We start from the raw sequence: 17,297 nt of genomic DNA, 5'->3' as shown, positions 1-17,297 counted from the left end.
TTAATTTACGCAATCCTCGAGGGCAGGGAGGCTTCGCAGAGGCTTCGCATCGTTGCCCAGAGAACAAGGACGAACAAGTGGAGGGAGTCTAGGGTCACGAGCTGGCGGCGTACTCCGAAATCCGATGCACCATGAGCAGACACGAGGCTACTCGATTCGGAGATTCAATCGAACCAGACTTTATATGCCCGCCTCGCGAGGACGCCATGACTTCTTTTCCAGCGTCCGTGACTGTCTGACCCAGGGTAGGCTGCACCAAGTCTCAAAGTGTGGCTCAGCACAGTGTTTGTTGGCAGTCAATGCTACCGCCACGCGCAGTGCGTCACTCGTGGCGCTCCGCCCCTCCAAAGCACTTGGCCACATGACAACCCACGGCAAGGCCGAAACCACCGGACCCCCTCGCCATCACATCTTCGTGATAAACCTTCCCAGCAACTACCGCCGCCGTCCTGTGGCCCTTCCCCCCGTTGTCTCCCCCGTCCTCAACCTCGAATCACAAAAACAAGCCATCGCCCGCCACCATGGCGAACCGCCAACTCGCCCGCGACATGCAGCTCGAGTTCCAAGCCCGCTTCCAAGCCAAGCAGGCCCGCCGCGAGGCCCAAAAGGCCGCCAAACAGGACCCCGTCCTCAAGAAGCAGATCCAGGACCTCCTCAAACGCGGCGAGACCCAAAAGGCCTACCAAAAGGCCAAGATGCTCCTCAGCAAGCAGGCGCTGGCCTCGCAGATGGACCAAGTCGCCGACATGGCCGAGCTGAGCGCCGCCCAGATCCAGGCCAACAACGCCATGAACCGCATGACGCACATGATGGCGCAGAGCTCAAAGGTCATGACTGTCGCGCAGAAGAACGCCACGCCTGCCAAGGTGAGACTTTCCCCCGTCAAAGCTGGGCGCGGGTTGTCCGTCTCCGTTTTAGGGGAGGGGGGGGGGGGGGCCTGCTGCTCGGTCCCGTGGGAACGCTGGGCGGCGGGTGAAATTGCTAACGCAACGGGTGGCGTGCAGAGCCTCGGCGTCCTCGAGCAGTTCAAGGAGCAGAATGAGGAGTATGCCATGACGAATTCCATCTACCAGGATGCGTTTGCGCAGTCGACCTCGACGCAGGTCCCCGAGGATGCTGTCCACGACCTGCTGGGCCAGTTGGCCGACGATGCGGGAATCGAGCTGAATCAGGAGCTGAGCAAGGCTACCCCGGCGGAGCAAGAGCCTGTGTCGGCCGAGGTGACCAACGAGGAGGAGGAGAAGTTGAAGCAGAGACTGCGGGCTTTGAGGGCCTAAAAAGCCGCGTCTGGGAGGAATGGGCTCGGTCTGGCAAGTTTTGCCGCCCTCGTTTGTTCCGGACACTTGAGGTGCGATTTTCATGAAACACTGGAATCCTGGGGAGTTGATTGCTTTTCATGTTCGTATCGATGGGGCGTCATTGCTTGGCGTTGACGGGTTGGGTCGGTTATGCTTTTTAGATCTGGGAATGCAAGTCGTGATTTTGGTCTTGTTTCAGCCGTTGCAATGATCGAACCAGTCTTCGATAAGTCCATGTTATACAGCGTGATTTTTCTGCCACAGGCATTCCTCACACAAACCCAGCGCCCCCCCCCCCCCCTTTTTCTCCTCAAAAAAATCACACGAGTCCCCCCCGAGTGTCCCTAGCCCAGGTCAAAGTTGCAATGCATTTTCCATCCTCACCTCCCTACTCCAAACATCAATGTTCCGCCATTTATGTCCGCTCTTACATGTATAGACTTGCCACGGCCGTAATGTCCCTCTTGATGAGCTCCTGCGCCTCCTGCATCTTCTGGTACAGCTCGGGATCGCCCACAATCCTCGCCGCATTCTTCACCTCTCTACACGTCTCGTCCAGCCTCGTGATTGTCCTCACAATCGTGCCCTCCAGCACATCCGTCAGTGCGGTAATGTTCTTGAAGCTCATGCCTCGAGCCCACTCGTACACTACTTCCATGAGGCCGAATCTCGGGCGGGAGGTGAAGTCGTTGGAGTCGTCTGCCGACTGAATCACCTGCAGCCTCGTCTGCACGTCGTTGATCTTTTCCGAAATGGCAATAATCGTGTCGCGCCCGTGCTCAAGGTTGCCTGTCAAGGTTGGCTCCACCAGCGTCTTTTCTTGGAAGACAAATGCCGAAAGGAGGGCCGCGATTTCGGCAGGCTCAAACTGGGCGAGCACGTTGTCGAGAATGAGCTCGGTGAGGACGAGTTCGTCGCCCGAGTGCACCTCACAGGCCACCTTGCCCTTGAGCTGGATGCGCGTGGCGTCATCGATAAAGTCCAGCTCTTTGAGCACTTGGACGCGCTGCTCGTAGTCCGGGAGGAGTTGGAGATTTTGGTCGGATAGGGACTGTTTGAGTTGAGAGATGTGTTCTTTGATGAGCCATTCGTCGTGACACATGGCAAACTACAAATCGTGCAAAACGTTAGCAAGTCTGGCGATGTTTCCGCAACAACGGTAGGATCAAGCGGCCCGACTTACATGTTTCAAAAAGCTGGGGCACTTTGTGACGGGCGAGCTGGAAATAATCTTTACCAATTGCATCCTCTTTTCCACAATCTCCTGCAACGCCAAGCTTTTGATCTTGGTCATCTCAACCTCATCCCACCGATCATCCCAGCCAGAGCAAATTTCCTGAAGTCGCTCCATGGCTTGTTGGCCAGCGTTACCACCCTTGAAGATCTCAGGAATCGTGCCCTTCAGAACCCATTTCGTCAAGCATTCCACGTCGGCAAGAGGAATTTGCAGAGGCTTAATCTGCAAGCCTCGCTTGCCCTGCGCAAGCTTATACAAGTACTTGCGAAATGAAGGGATAAAGGGAAGCTGGTCGGTGGCGTCTCGTCGCTCTCTCGGAGGTTTGATTGCACAAACGTGCAGAATGGGCTCTTCAAAAGAGCCCCTCGGGCTCATGCCTTCCGACATCAGAATACCCGCTGTGCGGATGCCCTCGAGATTGAATACAATCAATCTCTGCGGCATAAACATCCTGCGTCCAAAGGTGATGCGGAGTAGTCCCTTGTACAACTCCAGGGTGAGTTGCTTGAAGTCTTGAGCAGCCTGGTGGCACTCATCCATGGCGGCGTCGCATACTTTGCACGCCTCCCTTTTGACTTTGGCAAGATCGGCCTGCGCGAGCTTGACGTCCTTTTCATGCTCCGGCAGCAACTGCTGGGTGGCGTGCTCTGAGAAACTGCGCTTAATCATTTCCTCGATCTTCAACGCCTCCACCCGAAGTAAGTTGAGAATCATGTTGTACGTGAGCCGAAACTGCGACCTCAGCTTGGATGGTTCTCCTAAAATCATGCTGCGCAGCTCTGCCACGGGAGGAACGTCATCTGAGCCTCCCGGGGGCACGATGATGACGGATCCTACGGTGTCGAGACCGCGGCGACCGGCTCGACCGGCCATTTGGGTATACTCGCCGGGAAGTAGGTTTCTAAACGAGTGTCCGTCATGCTTCCGGTATCCCGAGAAAACGACGGTTCTCGTCGGTAGGTTCAATCCCATGGCAAAAGTCTCCGTCGCAAAGAGCACTTTGACAAGCGTTTGGGCGAAAAGTATCTCCACCAACTCCTTGACAATCGGTAGCAGTCCGCCATGGTGGACCGCAATGCCCCTACCAAGCAATTCTCTCAACCTGATGATCTGAGGCAGTACTCTGTCTTCTGGTTTTAATCTTGCAACGGAATTTTCTATGATCATGTGAATATGACTCTTCTCTTGAGCCGTGCAAAAGTCCTGATTGCTCAGCGCATCTGCATTTTCCTCGCACCGTTTCTTGGAAAAGACAAAGATGCAGGCCGGCAGCAGGGCTTTCTTTTTGAGGAACTGGACGAGATGCACCCAAAGATTCTTGTCTTGAGCAGCAGAAGTCATTCCGCCAGCTCGACCTCCACGGCCCATATGACCGGGAGCATGACTAGCACGCGGTGGCCCCCCACGTCCTCTCTGCTGGTGGCCACCACGTTGCTGGCCGCCTCCTCTTCCGCCTCGTGGTTGAGGACCGCCTCTTTGCGGACCGCCCCGTTGCCCGCCCCGAGGATTCCCACCTCGAGTAGCCACCGTGGTTTGAGAAGGAGCAGCTTGTTTCTCTTTACGCTGGGCTGCCGCGTGTGCGTCTTTCCAACCCTTTTCGATGAATTTCTTGTCCGAGTCGACGATTTTGTGTGTATCCTTGCCGGCCCAGATGTAGTGTTCCAGGGGAACGGGCCGCTTTGAAGTCGAGATGACGTAGATATCCTTTTGTTTCGTGCGGCCAACCCAAGAGGCGAATTCGTGGGTATTCGGAACGGTGGCCGACAGGAGAATGAGGGAAACGTGCTCAGGAAGCATGATGATCACTTCCTCCCAAACCACGCCTCGCTCAAAGTCATTGACGTAGTGAACTTCGTCGAAAATGACAAACTCCACGTCACGTATCAGGTCAGCTCCGCGGTACAGCATGCTTCGTAGAATTTCCGTCGTCATGATCAGGCAGCTAGCCTCGGGGTTGATCTGCACATCGCCTGTGAGGATACCAACCTCGTCAAATGTTTGTCGGAAATCGCGAAACTTTTGATTGCTCAGCGCCTTGATAGGAGATGTGTAAATCGCCTTGGTCATGTGTTTAGCGGCCAAGGCAATGGCATACTCAGCGACAACTGTTTTGCCGGCCGACGTATGGGCTGCTACGAATACCGAGTCCCCGTTTTCCAGATGGTAAACGGCTTCCTTTTGAAACGTGTCCAGCTCAAAAGGCCACTCTCGCGCCATATCGGGCACCAGTTCTCGGAAATTTGGCATGCCTTGTCTAATGTCCACCATGTGCGCCCATTCGCGGCCGGCCTTGCGAGCACTTGATGAAGCGAGCACGCCATGTGGTTCCAAAGAAGGGAACTCGACGGGTAAAATATCGTCAATATCATCTTCCTTCTCGTCTTCTCCATCCGAAGCTTCCTCTGATATCTCGCCAGGTGATGCGCCTTCAACCTTGTCGTCATGAATAGCTCCAGCGTCTTCAGGTTCTTCCTCCAAAGCCTCATTTACAGCAGCGGCCGCTTCCTGATCGGTTGCACTCTTTTTCTTGCCAAAGTCGATGCCACGATGCAGTCCTGGGGCAACCTGAAGTAGTCCACCCTCTCCTAGCTGAATCACTCGGTCGAGCTTGTTCGACCGTGATCCTCCGTCGGCGGCGTTTCCAGTATGGATTTGATCCTCCAATGCCGCAGTGGCTTCAATGCCATCGAGTCCCCCGGGAGCGAAAGGAAAGAACCCAGCGGCTCCCCGGACAAAGTCAGCCCGGTTTGCCGGTTTTCGAAGCAGACTGGTCGAGTTCTTGGCTGTGGCACTGTTTGAAGAAACCGTCACGCTTTTGTACCCCGTTACTCTACCCTCCAGACCACGACGGAGAAATCTTGTCACCGTCCGCGTCTGAGGGGGGGCAATCTTGAATAAGGACGTATAATCTGTCTCGAAATCCCATCGCTGCTGCAGACGATTGAGCCACTCGGTTGAGAACTGTCGCGATGGGGTGAGAAACTTGTCTTCCAACTGTCGCTTCAGAGCCTCGGGATCCCGACTGGCGGCATTTGTAGGAATGACGTCCTCAAAACCGTTCTCGTCCTGGGCAATAAGGAGGGCATCGATACCGGCCATGTTGCATGCTGGGTGTTTTGAGGAAACCACCGAGGTCGAATCTTGGATTCACGTCACACATGAGCCTGGTCAACTTGGCAGGGCCAAACCTGCCCCACATTGACCGAAAGTGGAAGTGGGGTTTGTGAATGGGGACAGGACTGACACAGTACTCTTGGAAAGAAGAACGACCAAGTCGAGGCTCTTGCAGTGTCGACATGATTTTTGTCCGGACGGCTCAATGTCATAGGCCTCTCCAAGATCGAGCTGGAGGTACATCGAGCCGGAGGCACACAATCATGGAAGAAAACAAGCCAGGAGCCTGAAATGGGGCACCTCATTAAAGCCGTCATTGGTTATATTTCACAAAGAGTCATAAAAGACGAATGTGAGGTAGAGGGTGTGTGCATGGCAGAAGATAAATACAAATACAAGTCCCTTTTCCCCAACCCATCTATAAAATAAACGGACATTCCAAGTACGCTGCTATCGTCTTCCTCGCTCTTTTGCAGCCATCACCATTGGATTACAGCCGATACTTCAGTCTTGCTGTAAAGTCAGCAGCTGGGCTTTCCTGTTGTCGGAGAGTATCTTGTCGTGTGGCTCCGAATCCTCTCATAACCCCAAACGGTCAACTCTTCATTTGATACCATTTTCAAACAAATTATGTCATTTAGACACGCAGCAGCTTGGCGGCGAAATCCTCAATAACCTTCTCGGTGGGGAAGCTCATCTCCTCGAGCTTCTGGGCGTAGGGAGTAGGCACATCAGCACCGGTGATTCGCTGAGCTGGGGCATCGAGATAGTCGAACGCATACTCCATGGTAAGGGCAAGGATCTCAGAGCCAACGCCGTAGTGAGGGAAGCCAGACTCGACGGAGAGAAGGCGGTGAGTCTTCTTGACGGAGTTGACAATAGTCTCGACATCCAGGGGCTTGACAGATCGCAAGTTGATAACCTCTGCCTCGATACCATAGTTCTTCTTGAGGTTTTCAGCAGCAACAAGAGACTGGCCAACGCATCGCGACAAAGAAACAATGGTCAGATCCTTGCCGGAGCGTTCCACCTTGGCCTTGCCAAAGGGAAGGACGAAGTCGTCCTTCTGCGCGGCCTCAGACATGGGGAATGACTGGCCATACATCAGCTCGTTCTCGAGGACGACGACGGGGTTTGGGTCGCGGATGGCGGCCTTGAGGAGACCTTTGGCGTCTTCGGCGCTCCAAGGAGAGACGACCTTTAGACCAGGGACACTGCCGTACCAAGCAGAGTAATCCTGGGAGTGCTGAGCAGCGACGCCGGCAGCGAAGCCGTTGGGGCCACGGAAAGTAATGTTGCAGGGCTGAATACCACCAGACATGTAAAGAGTCTTGCCGGCAGAGTTAACGATCTGATCGATGGCTTGCATGGCGAAGTTGAAGGTCATGAATTCGCACTATTGATCAAGCAGGAGTGTCAGCATCGTTGACATGACATGGAATGGCGCGCGTCGAATAGCAGCGGAGCCGCAGGCTAGAGCATCGCCAACCGAGTCGAGCCGAAGCATATCAACAGCACAGAAAGGATTGCGGTGATGAAACTTACAACAGGGTGCAGGCCGCTCAAAGCAGCACCAATCGCAAGACCGCAGAAACCGGACTCAGTGATTGGCGTATCAATGACACGCTTGTCGCCGAAGCGATCCAAGAGACCTTTGGTGACCTTGTAGGCACCATTGTATTGGGCAACCTCCTCGCCTAGGATGAAAACCTTGGGATTGGATTCAAGCTCCTCGGCCAAAGCTTCGTTGAGAGCCTCTCGAACGGTGTACTCCTTGACCCCAGCACCCTCTGCATATTTCCTGCTCTGCTGAGCACCGAAAAAGACGGGAGAAGCGATGGCACGCGGTGCCTGGGTAAAAGCGGGAGTAGCGGGAGGTTTGATAGAAGCAGCTCTACTCGAAGCCAGTAGGCGGGCGGCAGGTCGGAGAAGTCGAGACATGGCTGCTGTGTTTGTATTCCAGGAGGTTTGTTGAGGTGTGGGAGAGGAATACGGAGGGCGACAGGCAAGGAAAAAAAGATTTGCCGCGAGTCCGAGTAGTCACCAACGTGTCTAACACGAGACGGACAAAGAGCGGCAGAGGTTTGGGGGTCAGTTTAGGAGCAGCGCTTGGCTGACCCAAAGGAGGAATTGGCGATGGGAGAAGATTGTGCCGAGCAGCTGTTGATGGCCTCAATGGAATTCAATGTTGGCTTCGAGGGAATTTCCTTTCCGAAGCACGGCAAAACTACGTTGGTGCAGGGTGCGATTTCGCAAGGCCCATAGGACCGTTACGGCCATGTACAGTGTACACGGACTCGAGCCAAGGGATTTTTTTCATTGGGGCCGCCATCGCCCGCCGCCCCGCCCGCCAATGTTGAAAGGATCCCCTGGGATAGGGAGTCGGGCCACAAGCTTAGTTTGGACCTGTGGTACGTAGTATGTACCTAGAACCTGCGGTCCTGGCCGAGTTCAATCAATACATGTCAACTATTTTCTGGCACATATCAATGTGGCTGGTTAGCGGTCCAGGGTTCCACTCTAGCGCATTTTTCTGGGTCGCTACGACGCTACCCGTTGAATTTTATTGAGGAAGGGACCTGAATGGGGGTTGCCGGGAGGTAGCATTTACTTGGAGCTTCTAGCAGTGGCCAGCCACTGATGCATTTTTGTATTCTGTTGGGGCGCGCGGGAACAGGGAGCAAGTCACCTAACCCATTGGTAACGGAGACGGGAACGAATGACTAAGCACAACCACCACCTATTAATCTTTTCTGTTTATCTGCGGCTTATTATCCCAGCCGCGGAAATGCTCTTCAGCCCAGAGACTGTCGTTCGCAGCTTCCTCCGCCAATCCCCATTGTCCTGCTACTCAAGCCCATCTTTCGTGCTGTCCAAATTCATCATACATACCATACCCTTCGTACGAACGCTCGACGAGCTCTGCGACTTTCCTGATTCTTAGCCCTGATGCAGTTTTTGTCTCAGTCAAGCGCAAACCGTGTTGGAGCCGGTGATGCTTCCCTGGGCTGTTGCTCGTAATCCTGAACGATGATGCTATCGGACGTGGTCTCGAAGCCATCATAGGGTGCAAATTCCCAGCAACCCCATGCCAACATATGCGATGTCAGGTGATCACAAGTTGTGTCAAGGTAATCCTGAATCTCCTCAAGTATTGAAACCCAGTCGAGCTCAGCCTGTGTCAGCATCAAGATACATACTCGGTAGGACCTGCGAAGCGGTTTTTTCGACACGAGGACTGATAGCTGGACACTGCAGTACCCATTTTTTGTTGATTCGTAAGAGTCAAGAATGGCCTTGACTCTGCCTTTGATCTTTGGCCAGTCTTTTTTCACGGCCAAGACAAGTCCATTCTCGACTGGCCACGGCCTTTCAGCTGTTCTGCCTGATCTGCGTGGCATTTTTCTTTCTGAGCCGCAAAATTTGTTTTAGAAATGTTGATTGTTGGATGCTATACGGCGTTGGCAGCTCATTGAAAACGAATCATCAAAAGGCAGGGACCCAAACCAGACGGACTACAAACCGAGATTCCAAGATTCCCTTTTATCAGTCATTTCTGTCTTGTTATACTCTGGCTAAATTTACCTCAGGATGAAGCGTTCGCTGCTAACAAACTTTCCTGAAAACGTCAACAGCCGCGCCTGTGGCCAAGTAAGTTTCGACAGCTTCCCGCAACGCCAACTCTATCAAGACAAAAGCAGTGGTCACCAGGATAGTACGTGTACTCCGTGAAAAGTACGCGCGAGGCAGTAAGTTGGTCATGTGTTATCCAGAGCCAAGTGCGAGTGGTTTATGAGTTACGAACGGGTACAGTGTTGTGCCTGGTCTGTTGGGTCAAGGCTCCATTCTCGGGAGTCAAAACTACCATCCGTTACATTATTCAAGTCTTGAGAACTGCATACTTCCAGTTCAGACTCATACGCTCAGTGGCGTTGACGGAGCCTAATTCTCAAAGTTCTATTTTGCACTCGCAAAACGATTTCTCGTCAGCAGTCTGGTGCGCCCATCTCTCGGGAAACTCCCAACAATAGTAAATATTGATATCATGACGATGCTCGAATGCGTTTAATCTCTATCGCTAGAGCTTTTACTTGTTTCGCTCTCGAGTCATCAATAGACTCTGCACACTTTTATGCACAACTTCTCTATCCCTATCGACCCTTTCCGGCGTCCTTGTGGGATGCAGTGCATCATATCTTGTGCCCCAAATGTGTCTGGACCGCAGTTTGGATTTACCATGAATGCGGAAAAGAGCGAAAGTTCTTGGTGTTGCCAAGCGTCGACATTCACCACATGCCCTCGTTTAAACTACGTGCGAGAGCATACGCGGTCGTCCGTTGGCACATAAGCCGGTAGGCAGACACCACGTCAGCCTCCCCCCTTCGCCCCATCCGGACGGCCATGGGAATGGATAGCTGCTGCGGTCACGGACCAACCTTGGTTCTGGCGGCGACAAACTGCAGCGCTGCGACGTGAATTTCGAAATGAACAAGACAATATGGAGCAACCCCAGCGACGATGGCTCTCTAAAGCACCTTCCAGACGCAGAAAGGTGGATGCAGGGACATGGGAAGAGGGGCCATGTTGGCGGCTTTAGCGCTTACGCTGCGCAGCATCCTTTTGTCATGTGTGATTATGTCTCCTGAGAAGAGGCGATGAAAATAACGAAAAAGGTCGTTCGCCAAGTCGAGCAGATGTGACGAGGGGGATTTTCTTTGTCAAACCCTGCTAGGATTTAAATGTCCGGGGTGTCACAACAACTTACAGTACGAGAGATGATATGGGGAAGACAGCCGTCACACGCGGAGCCAAGCCCGGCCATGACGGACAGTCAGAGGGGCAACCGTACCGGTTTTTCGATGAAGCAGTCGGGACGGGGATTCCGTTTAGGCCCGGTTCGGTAGGTAATGTCGCACGGACCTTATATGCGTTATTACTGCTGATGTTTTCGTTTCCAAGCTCGGACTTCGGGAGCAAAGCCGTGAAGCTTGGGCCGTGACCCTCGTTGAAGGGGCGGTCCTTTTCCTTTTCTGGAGGCCCTTTCGGATAAAGCGGTCCAAAAGCGAAGTTCTGCAACGATTAGCCAGTCGAACTAGAGGTATTACAGGGCGTAGTGTCGAATCACTAAAATCGGGCGTCCATCCCTGTCACGAGATACCGCGCTCGTAGGGGCTACTTGAATGCATGGTAGAGTGCCCAGTTCTGCCCAGATTCCAGAAAATGGGCCAGTCAGTTTCTTTTTTCGTAAAGAAACAAGGGTACACTACCTAATGTAAGGTCTCTCTGCCCATTTCACTGGAAGAATGTGCAGACTTATGTCTGGATAGGGTCTGGTTTTTACGTCAAAGCGTGAAGCGTGACTGGCTTTCTTCTCCTCCAGTCTAGCCCTAGCCCATGAGAACTTATGAGGCCGAAACGGGGCGGCGGGCCGGCGGGCCACAATAGTGCGACTTATGGAACCTTTCGTCTTGCTGCCCTAGTCTCGTCAGCAAGAATGAGGATTCTCCCTTCAGCTCGCTCTTCGTTCGGCTTCATGAACCGATGCCACGCAGTGGAACCAGGCACAAGACCAGATACGATCCCAGAGGACACCGTGCGGCAATATCATGCAGAGAAATTGGCGTTCTCTAGATCGTTCCTCGCCCACCGCTCTGCCCTTGGTCAAACAGCACGCCAGTGCAAATTTTGTACGGTGGAAACACACGGGGTGACTGGTCGAGGCCGCTTGTCGTGCCACTCTCCGCAATCAGGCGCTAAGGATCCTCGTAGACCGATTGATGCGGCGAGAGAAACGATACGTATGTTGCTGTCTCCACGTACATGTACTGGTCTCATCAGGGAATAAGCCGTTACACTAGCGCATTCTCCCTGAGCCCGGCGTTTTCGCTTTTGCTCCTAACTATATTAACCGGCAGCTCTCCTGCCAAGATGTGGCTTTCCCGAGATACAAGAACGCCCATCAGCCAATCGGCATCTGGTCAACACTGAACACGGTTGCACTGCATTTCCTTGTCCTCCTTTTGCGTAAATGCCCATCCCGGGATACCAGGTTCACCTCATATCAAGCAGCCTGTCCTTCCAGCCATGGGCGGCAAGGGGAAGCCCCTGAGGGTCCTCGTGGTCGGAGCAGGTATCGCTGGTCAAGCAATAGGTTTCTGGCTCCAACGCCTTGGCCACTCGATAACCATCATCGAGAGATGGAATGCACTACGAACCGGCGGGCAGCAAATTGACATTCGTGAGCAAGGCATAGAAGCCGTGAAGCGGATGGGGATTCTTGATCAAGTTCGGGCGCGCGTCGTCGACGAGAATGGCCTCGACATAGTCGACGACAAGGGCAAGTCCGTCTTCTTCTTCCCCAGACACGAACCGGGCAGCAAGTCCCAAGGCTTCTCCAGCGAGTTCGAGATTATGCGCGAAGACTTGGTCCGCATCCTCCACGACAGGATAAAGGACAAAGTGACGTACAGGTTCGGCCTGTCTGTCCACGAGTTTGCCAACGTCGATGACGTTGTCCGCGTCAAGCTCTCGGACGGCAGCCTGGAGGAGTACGACATGCTGGTCGGAGCAGATGGCCAAGGCTCCCGCATCAGACGGGCTTTGCACCAGGATGAAGGCGGAGACGAGCAGTTCCTGCGCCCGACCGGATCATTCTGCGCCTACTACGGCATCGCCAGGAGACCCGGGGACGAGAACCACGCAACAGTGCACCTGGGCACAGAACGGCGCTTCATCATGACGAGATGGCACAAGCCGGATCTTGGCCAGGCCTATCTCATCACCCGCAGCCACGGAAGCCGGATCAAGGAAGCCCTCCAGCGGGACGTCGCCGCGCAAAAGGAAACGTTTCGGGACATTTTCCGAAGCGTGGCTTGGCCGCAAACCGACCGCGTGCTCGAGGCCATGAGCACGAGCCCGGATTTCTACGCCAACGAGGTGCTCCAGGTCTGCAATAACAGGTGGTTCAAGGAAAGGGTAGTCCTCGTCGGAGACGCCGGCTACTGCCCTTCTTTGATGACGGGCATGGGCACGTCGGCAGCCCTTCTGGGCGCGTACGTCCTTGCGGGGGAAATCGGCAAGCACGGAGGCGAGAACCTGGGCGCCGCATTTGCGGGCTACGACGCAACGCTGCGGCCGTACATGACCAAGGTTCAGAGGCTACCCTGGACGCACCGGCTTTACCCAGAGTCCAAGGCGGGATTGAGCATCTTTTACTTTTTGCTGGGGCTGGCGCACAAGGTGGGTTTGTACAAGCTTGCGCAGAGGCGTGCGGCCAAGGAGAGCGAGGATAAGTGGGTGCTGCCCTTGTATAAGGAGCTGCGTTCCGGGGAGTAGTTTGGCGAGGATTTTGCATCCGGGTGTATGCTCTCGGCTTTTAGGTGTACTTTTACGTAGGTAGGTAAAACTTGTAACACAAGAGAATCCCCTCTCGATGTGCTGTGTCAAGGTGCGTTCCATGCGCAAGGGTGTGTGTGTGTGTGTGTGTGTGTGTGTGTGTCTCAAGGGCTGTTTCTCCCTTCTCTCGGATTTGGCACACAGTGGGCACCCTTTGTCCCTGCAGATAAGCATGCAGGGCGCTTGTCTCGGAGCGGCCATCTGTGCAAGTTGCGGCGCAACGAGACGCAACGCAAGCGGCAGTGGGTGAGCGCCCGGGCACGCCAGGCAATACGGCACCGCGAGGCGCTCGCTAGGGCCGGGTGCAGGACAATGCGTTCGCTGCGGGGAGTAAGCCAGAACTGGTGCTCTGCTTGAGTGCTTTTGCCGTTGACGTCCGCAACACGGTAGATGAACGTTGACGTGGGTGTCGATTTCCCTTGGTTTGCGCGAGCAGAACAGAAGCAAAAGGGGGAGAGGTAAGATAAGGGAAAAAGAAGAAGAAGAAGAAGAAGAAGAAGAAGAAGAAGAAGAAGAAGAAGGAGAAGAAGAGGAGCAAGAAGAAGAAGAAGAAGATGTATTGCATAAGAATGCCATTGCGCATTAGTACATGTACCGAAATGTTATCGCCCTGTCGCCAAGCGCACTCAACTCGGCCGGAGAGAAATTGCCGGCCTTGCCCTCTGCCAAGTCTCGTTCCCTCGCGTCGTTCAGTCTCTTGTACCCCAGGATGAGAACCCCCGCGGCGATGATGCCCACGGCAAGGAAGCCGAGCTCCAGCCCATGGCCGAGGAAATAGCGCGGCGCGTCATGTTTTCTGTAAAAGTTGGACGCCATGGCCTTTTGAGGGCGTGAGAATGAATGAAATAAAAAATCCCCCCCGTACAAAGCGTGAGTGGAAAGGCGGGGGAAATGTACATACGCCTGCGAGATTGCCGACGCTGATTTGTACGGCCATGCCTGCACTCCGCTTGCAGCTTCCCGACAGGTTGTTGGACAGCCAGGCGAGGATGCCGGGGAAAGCAGGGTAGATGGCGCACGCGACGACGAAGACGCCCCCGTACACGACCTTGGGGTTGGCCGACGCAGCACACCTGGGATTCCCGTTGTCAGCGCCAGAGAGAAATTCCCTTCGAAATGAGGGGGGGTAAAGGTCACTTGCATGGTGAATCCAACGACAGCGATGCACATGAAGCCGATCACAAAGGGGCTTCGCTTGCCGGCCTTGTCGGATAGAAAGGCGAAAATCACGGCTAGAATGGCGGCGGTGACGTAGATGGGGACGGTCATGAGCTGCGCCTCCGTCTTGGAGTAGTCGAGGCCCTTGATGATGCTGGGGAGAAACAGGCTGATTCCGTATATTGGGCAGACAACCTGCTTTGGTTTAAATAACGCTGCAACGCAAGCCAAACACACGGGTAAAATCAAGAGAGACGAGGGAAACTTACCCCCCAGTAAACGAGGATGCTCACCCAAACCTGCCAATCCACAAAGGCCTGCGCAACATACTTCCAGTCGAATTCCTCGGCCTGCTCTACCTGCGTGGTCGTCTGCCCCTGATACTTTAACCTGTGGATGACAAAGGCTCTCTCGTCCTCGCTCAAGAACGTGGCCGTCTCTGGAAAATCATGAATCAGGAAAAAGGCAGCAAAGGCCACAAGCACAGTGGCGATGCCCTCAAGGATGAATATCCACCGCCAGCCTTCAAGGCCAGCCGCTCCATCCATCTTGCTGATTGCAAAGGCGAGGAGACCGCTGAAGGCGCCAGCAATGGAGGCCGCACTGAAGAAGAGCGCTTGCCGAAATTGGACTTCGTGTCTGCAGTACCACATTGTGAGGTAGTACTGTTCTGTTAGCATCATGGCGGTGTAACGCTCAAGAGGGGAAAAAAAAAGGGGGGGTGAGGGGGGGGGTTGAGCAGCACGTACAGCAACACCTGGAAAAAGGCCGGCCTCGGCGACGCCCAGGAAGAAACGGGCAATCAAGAGCCCGTGGTAGTTCTTGACGAGCCCCATCAGCGTCATGACCACTCCCCAGGCCACCATGATGGTGGGCAGCCAGCGACTGGGACGGAGCTTCTTGAGCAGCAGATTGCTTGGGACTTCGAACGCGGCGTAGGGGAAGAAGAAGACTGTAAGACACCAGTTGTACTGGTCTGGAAGGAGGCCGAGCGTTCCGCTTAGACCTTCGACTTGGGCGTTGCCAATGTTTCCGCCTGGTAATTCTCTCTTAGCACGGTCAAGCTGGACTTGATGGGGAGCGGCACTCACGATCAAGAAAGGATAAGAGATAGAGCAGCGCGAGCACGGGAATCAACCGCATGTCCATCTGAGATTGTCAACTGACTGATCGGTTGCCGGGACGAGGAAAGGGGGCAGATGCAGCAAACCTTGCTTAGCACCTTTTTCTCGTCAACATGGCCGGATTGGGTTCGCGATTTGCTGGCCCAAGCAGCCGGACCATCTCTTTCGTCGGCTTTTTCCAAGACGGTGGCGTCGGAATGGGCGAACCCGCAGTTGGAGGCCATGTTTATATCCGCAAGTCTGGTGATGGCATCGTTCAGCTGAGATGTGGAGCAGGTAAGATGCAGATGGTTTCGGGAAAGAGCGTCCAAGAGAGGAGGGACAAGAAAGACAAAAAGAGATGCAAAGGAAAAGAGAACCAAGGCAAAAAGCAAGGCGAGGTCAAATCGACTTTATGCCCTGCTCGGGTTTTGAGTTTCAGCATGGTAGTATAACGCGGTGAGCCGTTGGCCTGATTGTCTCGGTCATTGCAACGGTGTGGCTTTGTCGAAAGGATGGCGATGTGCATGCCGAGCTGACCGGAGCCCCAATGTCAGCAATCGAAGATCTTGATCAATCGGAACAGACATGCCTCAGCCCGGTCATAGTCGATACGTCGCGTCCCCCCACGACGTCCCCCAACGACATTCTTCTTGTCGATGTTGGGCTAGAATGAGCTGACAGTTCCCAACTTTTGCCACACAGCTTCCCCCCGCCCTTCGCTCACCGAACAGCGGACATTGGGCTTTCAGCCCCCTTCTTATCATCGGCAACTTCGGAGAGCAGCAGCACAAGGTTTCCTCGGATCCGAACAGGCCAGAGCGGCAATTACCAGCAGTTGCATGCAGAAACGGAATGTCTGGACTCTGTGCGCCAGGGGGCCATGTCCATCCGCTAAAGGAGGTGCGTGCGTATGCGTCGCAGGGGCGTGCCTATATCCGGCTTAAAGAAAGCCCGAGCGAAAGAATTTGGCGGGGATCCGCTGGTATCTTCTTTGCTCCTTCAACTTCCAACCTCGGAATCCAACAAGGGAGGTAAAAGTGCTGCGTGTACTTTTCAACCTTTCGGAACAGTCTCTTGTAATCGTGAAAAGAGGCTTTGCTACTTTTATCAGCTTTATCTCCCCCAACTGGTAGTTTAGCATGCGGTCAATACCCTACACAATCGAACCAGACTTTCAGCTGCCTCGGAGACTCTGTTGGCTGCAAAAATATCCACATGTCAGGTCATGAATACTAGCCAAAGCATTGTGGGGTGTGAATAATTCGGTCGTTTCCCCAGTTTCGCGAATGGCCGGAGCTGGCTCTTGGCCTGCTGTCTGTCCCATGGCTCCTGGCCCAGTGAACGAAGGCTGACTGACTTACAAGCTGGGTGAGACAAGCTGGGTGAGAAAATACCGCCTCGGTTGCCCAGGTGAGATGCTCCATTTCAGTCAGCTACTCTCCAAGTACGTAAGCTTCATGAGAAAGTTGTTTGCCAATACGTGCTTTATTAAGTAAGAGGTAAATGCTCTTATAATGGTCTATTACTGCCGCATACAGCCACCGCAAAAGGAAAAAAAAAGAAAATATCGATAAATAGAAAATGACAAGAGGCCACCTAGATTAGTGTACGTAGGATTGACTTTACAACCCAAAGCAGTCTACATCATTCTTAAATTCCCCTCTCCTAGTTACAAACAAGCTGACTCGGCGAATGTAAGTTTGCCAAAAACCTCTCCAACTGTGGCATCGCGTAGTAGGTTGCCAGGAAGCGTTCAAGTCATGTCTTGAAGCGTTTGGCAAAGGTCAAGAGCACTCAAGTCTTCAAACTCAAAAGCCGGCGCGCGCCCCGAAAGCTTGCAGTCGGCCGAGCAGAGAAGTTATCAGTACAGGAGTTACAGCGACAGTCTATCCACACGTCAGTGCATGCATTCACACACATTTCTTCCATGCCTTCAGTTCTGGCAGGACATGTGCCAATAGTGTCGGTAGAAGTTATGTTCCCTTTTTC

General features: G+C 53.8%; 7 protein-coding genes across 7 annotated transcripts; 3 read left to right on the top strand and 4 right to left on the bottom strand.

Annotated features, from left to right (window-relative positions):
• Positions 1 to 521: 521 nt before the first annotated feature.
• Positions 522 to 1,277, top strand: UV8b_05856 (uncharacterized protein; the record flags this gene model as incomplete). The annotated part of the gene is made up of 2 exons (XM_043143353.1): positions 522 to 866; positions 1,005 to 1,277. The coding sequence occupies 2 exons, from the start codon at positions 522 to 524 to the stop codon at positions 1,275 to 1,277; spliced, it is 618 nt and encodes a 205-aa protein (XP_042999286.1).
• Positions 1,278 to 1,725: 448 nt separating this feature from the next.
• Positions 1,726 to 5,634, bottom strand: UV8b_05855 (uncharacterized protein; the record flags this gene model as incomplete). Its single annotated transcript, XM_043143352.1, has 2 exons — positions 1,726 to 2,406; positions 2,482 to 5,634. 2 exons carry the CDS (start codon positions 5,632 to 5,634, stop codon positions 1,726 to 1,728), a joined length of 3,834 nt encoding a protein of 1,277 aa, XP_042999285.1.
• Positions 5,635 to 5,940: 306 nt separating this feature from the next.
• On the top strand, positions 5,941 to 6,260 carry UV8b_05854 (uncharacterized protein; the record flags this gene model as incomplete). Its single annotated transcript, XM_043143351.1, has 2 exons — positions 5,941 to 6,001; positions 6,049 to 6,260. The coding sequence occupies 2 exons, from the start codon at positions 5,941 to 5,943 to the stop codon at positions 6,258 to 6,260; spliced, it is 273 nt and encodes a 90-aa protein (XP_042999284.1).
• Positions 6,261 to 6,286: 26 nt separating this feature from the next.
• UV8b_05853 (uncharacterized protein) lies at positions 6,287 to 7,590 on the bottom strand (the record flags this gene model as incomplete). The annotated part of the gene is made up of 2 exons (XM_043143350.1): positions 6,287 to 7,045; positions 7,195 to 7,590. The coding sequence occupies 2 exons, from the start codon at positions 7,588 to 7,590 to the stop codon at positions 6,287 to 6,289; spliced, it is 1,155 nt and encodes a 384-aa protein (XP_042999283.1).
• Positions 7,591 to 8,612: 1,022 nt separating this feature from the next.
• UV8b_05852 (uncharacterized protein) lies at positions 8,613 to 9,050 on the bottom strand (the record flags this gene model as incomplete). Its single annotated transcript, XM_043143349.1, has 2 exons — positions 8,613 to 8,786; positions 8,850 to 9,050. The coding sequence occupies 2 exons, from the start codon at positions 9,048 to 9,050 to the stop codon at positions 8,613 to 8,615; spliced, it is 375 nt and encodes a 124-aa protein (XP_042999282.1).
• Positions 9,051 to 11,733: 2,683 nt separating this feature from the next.
• UV8b_05851 (uncharacterized protein) lies at positions 11,734 to 12,984 on the top strand (the record flags this gene model as incomplete). The annotated part of the gene is made up of 1 exon (XM_043143348.1): positions 11,734 to 12,984. The coding sequence occupies one exon, from the start codon at positions 11,734 to 11,736 to the stop codon at positions 12,982 to 12,984; it is 1,251 nt and encodes a 416-aa protein (XP_042999281.1).
• A 642-nt stretch (positions 12,985 to 13,626) lies between these two features.
• On the bottom strand, positions 13,627 to 15,550 carry UV8b_05850 (uncharacterized protein; the record flags this gene model as incomplete). The annotated part of the gene is made up of 7 exons (XM_043143347.1): positions 13,627 to 13,863; positions 13,946 to 14,117; positions 14,213 to 14,397; positions 14,472 to 14,867; positions 14,952 to 15,238; positions 15,294 to 15,351; positions 15,413 to 15,550. 7 exons carry the CDS (start codon positions 15,548 to 15,550, stop codon positions 13,627 to 13,629), a joined length of 1,473 nt encoding a protein of 490 aa, XP_042999280.1.
• Between the last annotated feature and the right edge of the window lie 1,747 nt (positions 15,551 to 17,297).

Source organism: Ustilaginoidea virens, chromosome 4 (assembly GCF_000687475.1).
Source record: "Ustilaginoidea virens chromosome 4, complete sequence".
In the NCBI taxonomy this organism is placed as follows: domain Eukaryota; kingdom Fungi; phylum Ascomycota; class Sordariomycetes; order Hypocreales; family Clavicipitaceae; genus Ustilaginoidea; species Ustilaginoidea virens.
The sequence above is the reverse complement of the archived record's forward strand: the minus strand, read 5'-3'. Positions and strand labels throughout refer to the sequence as shown.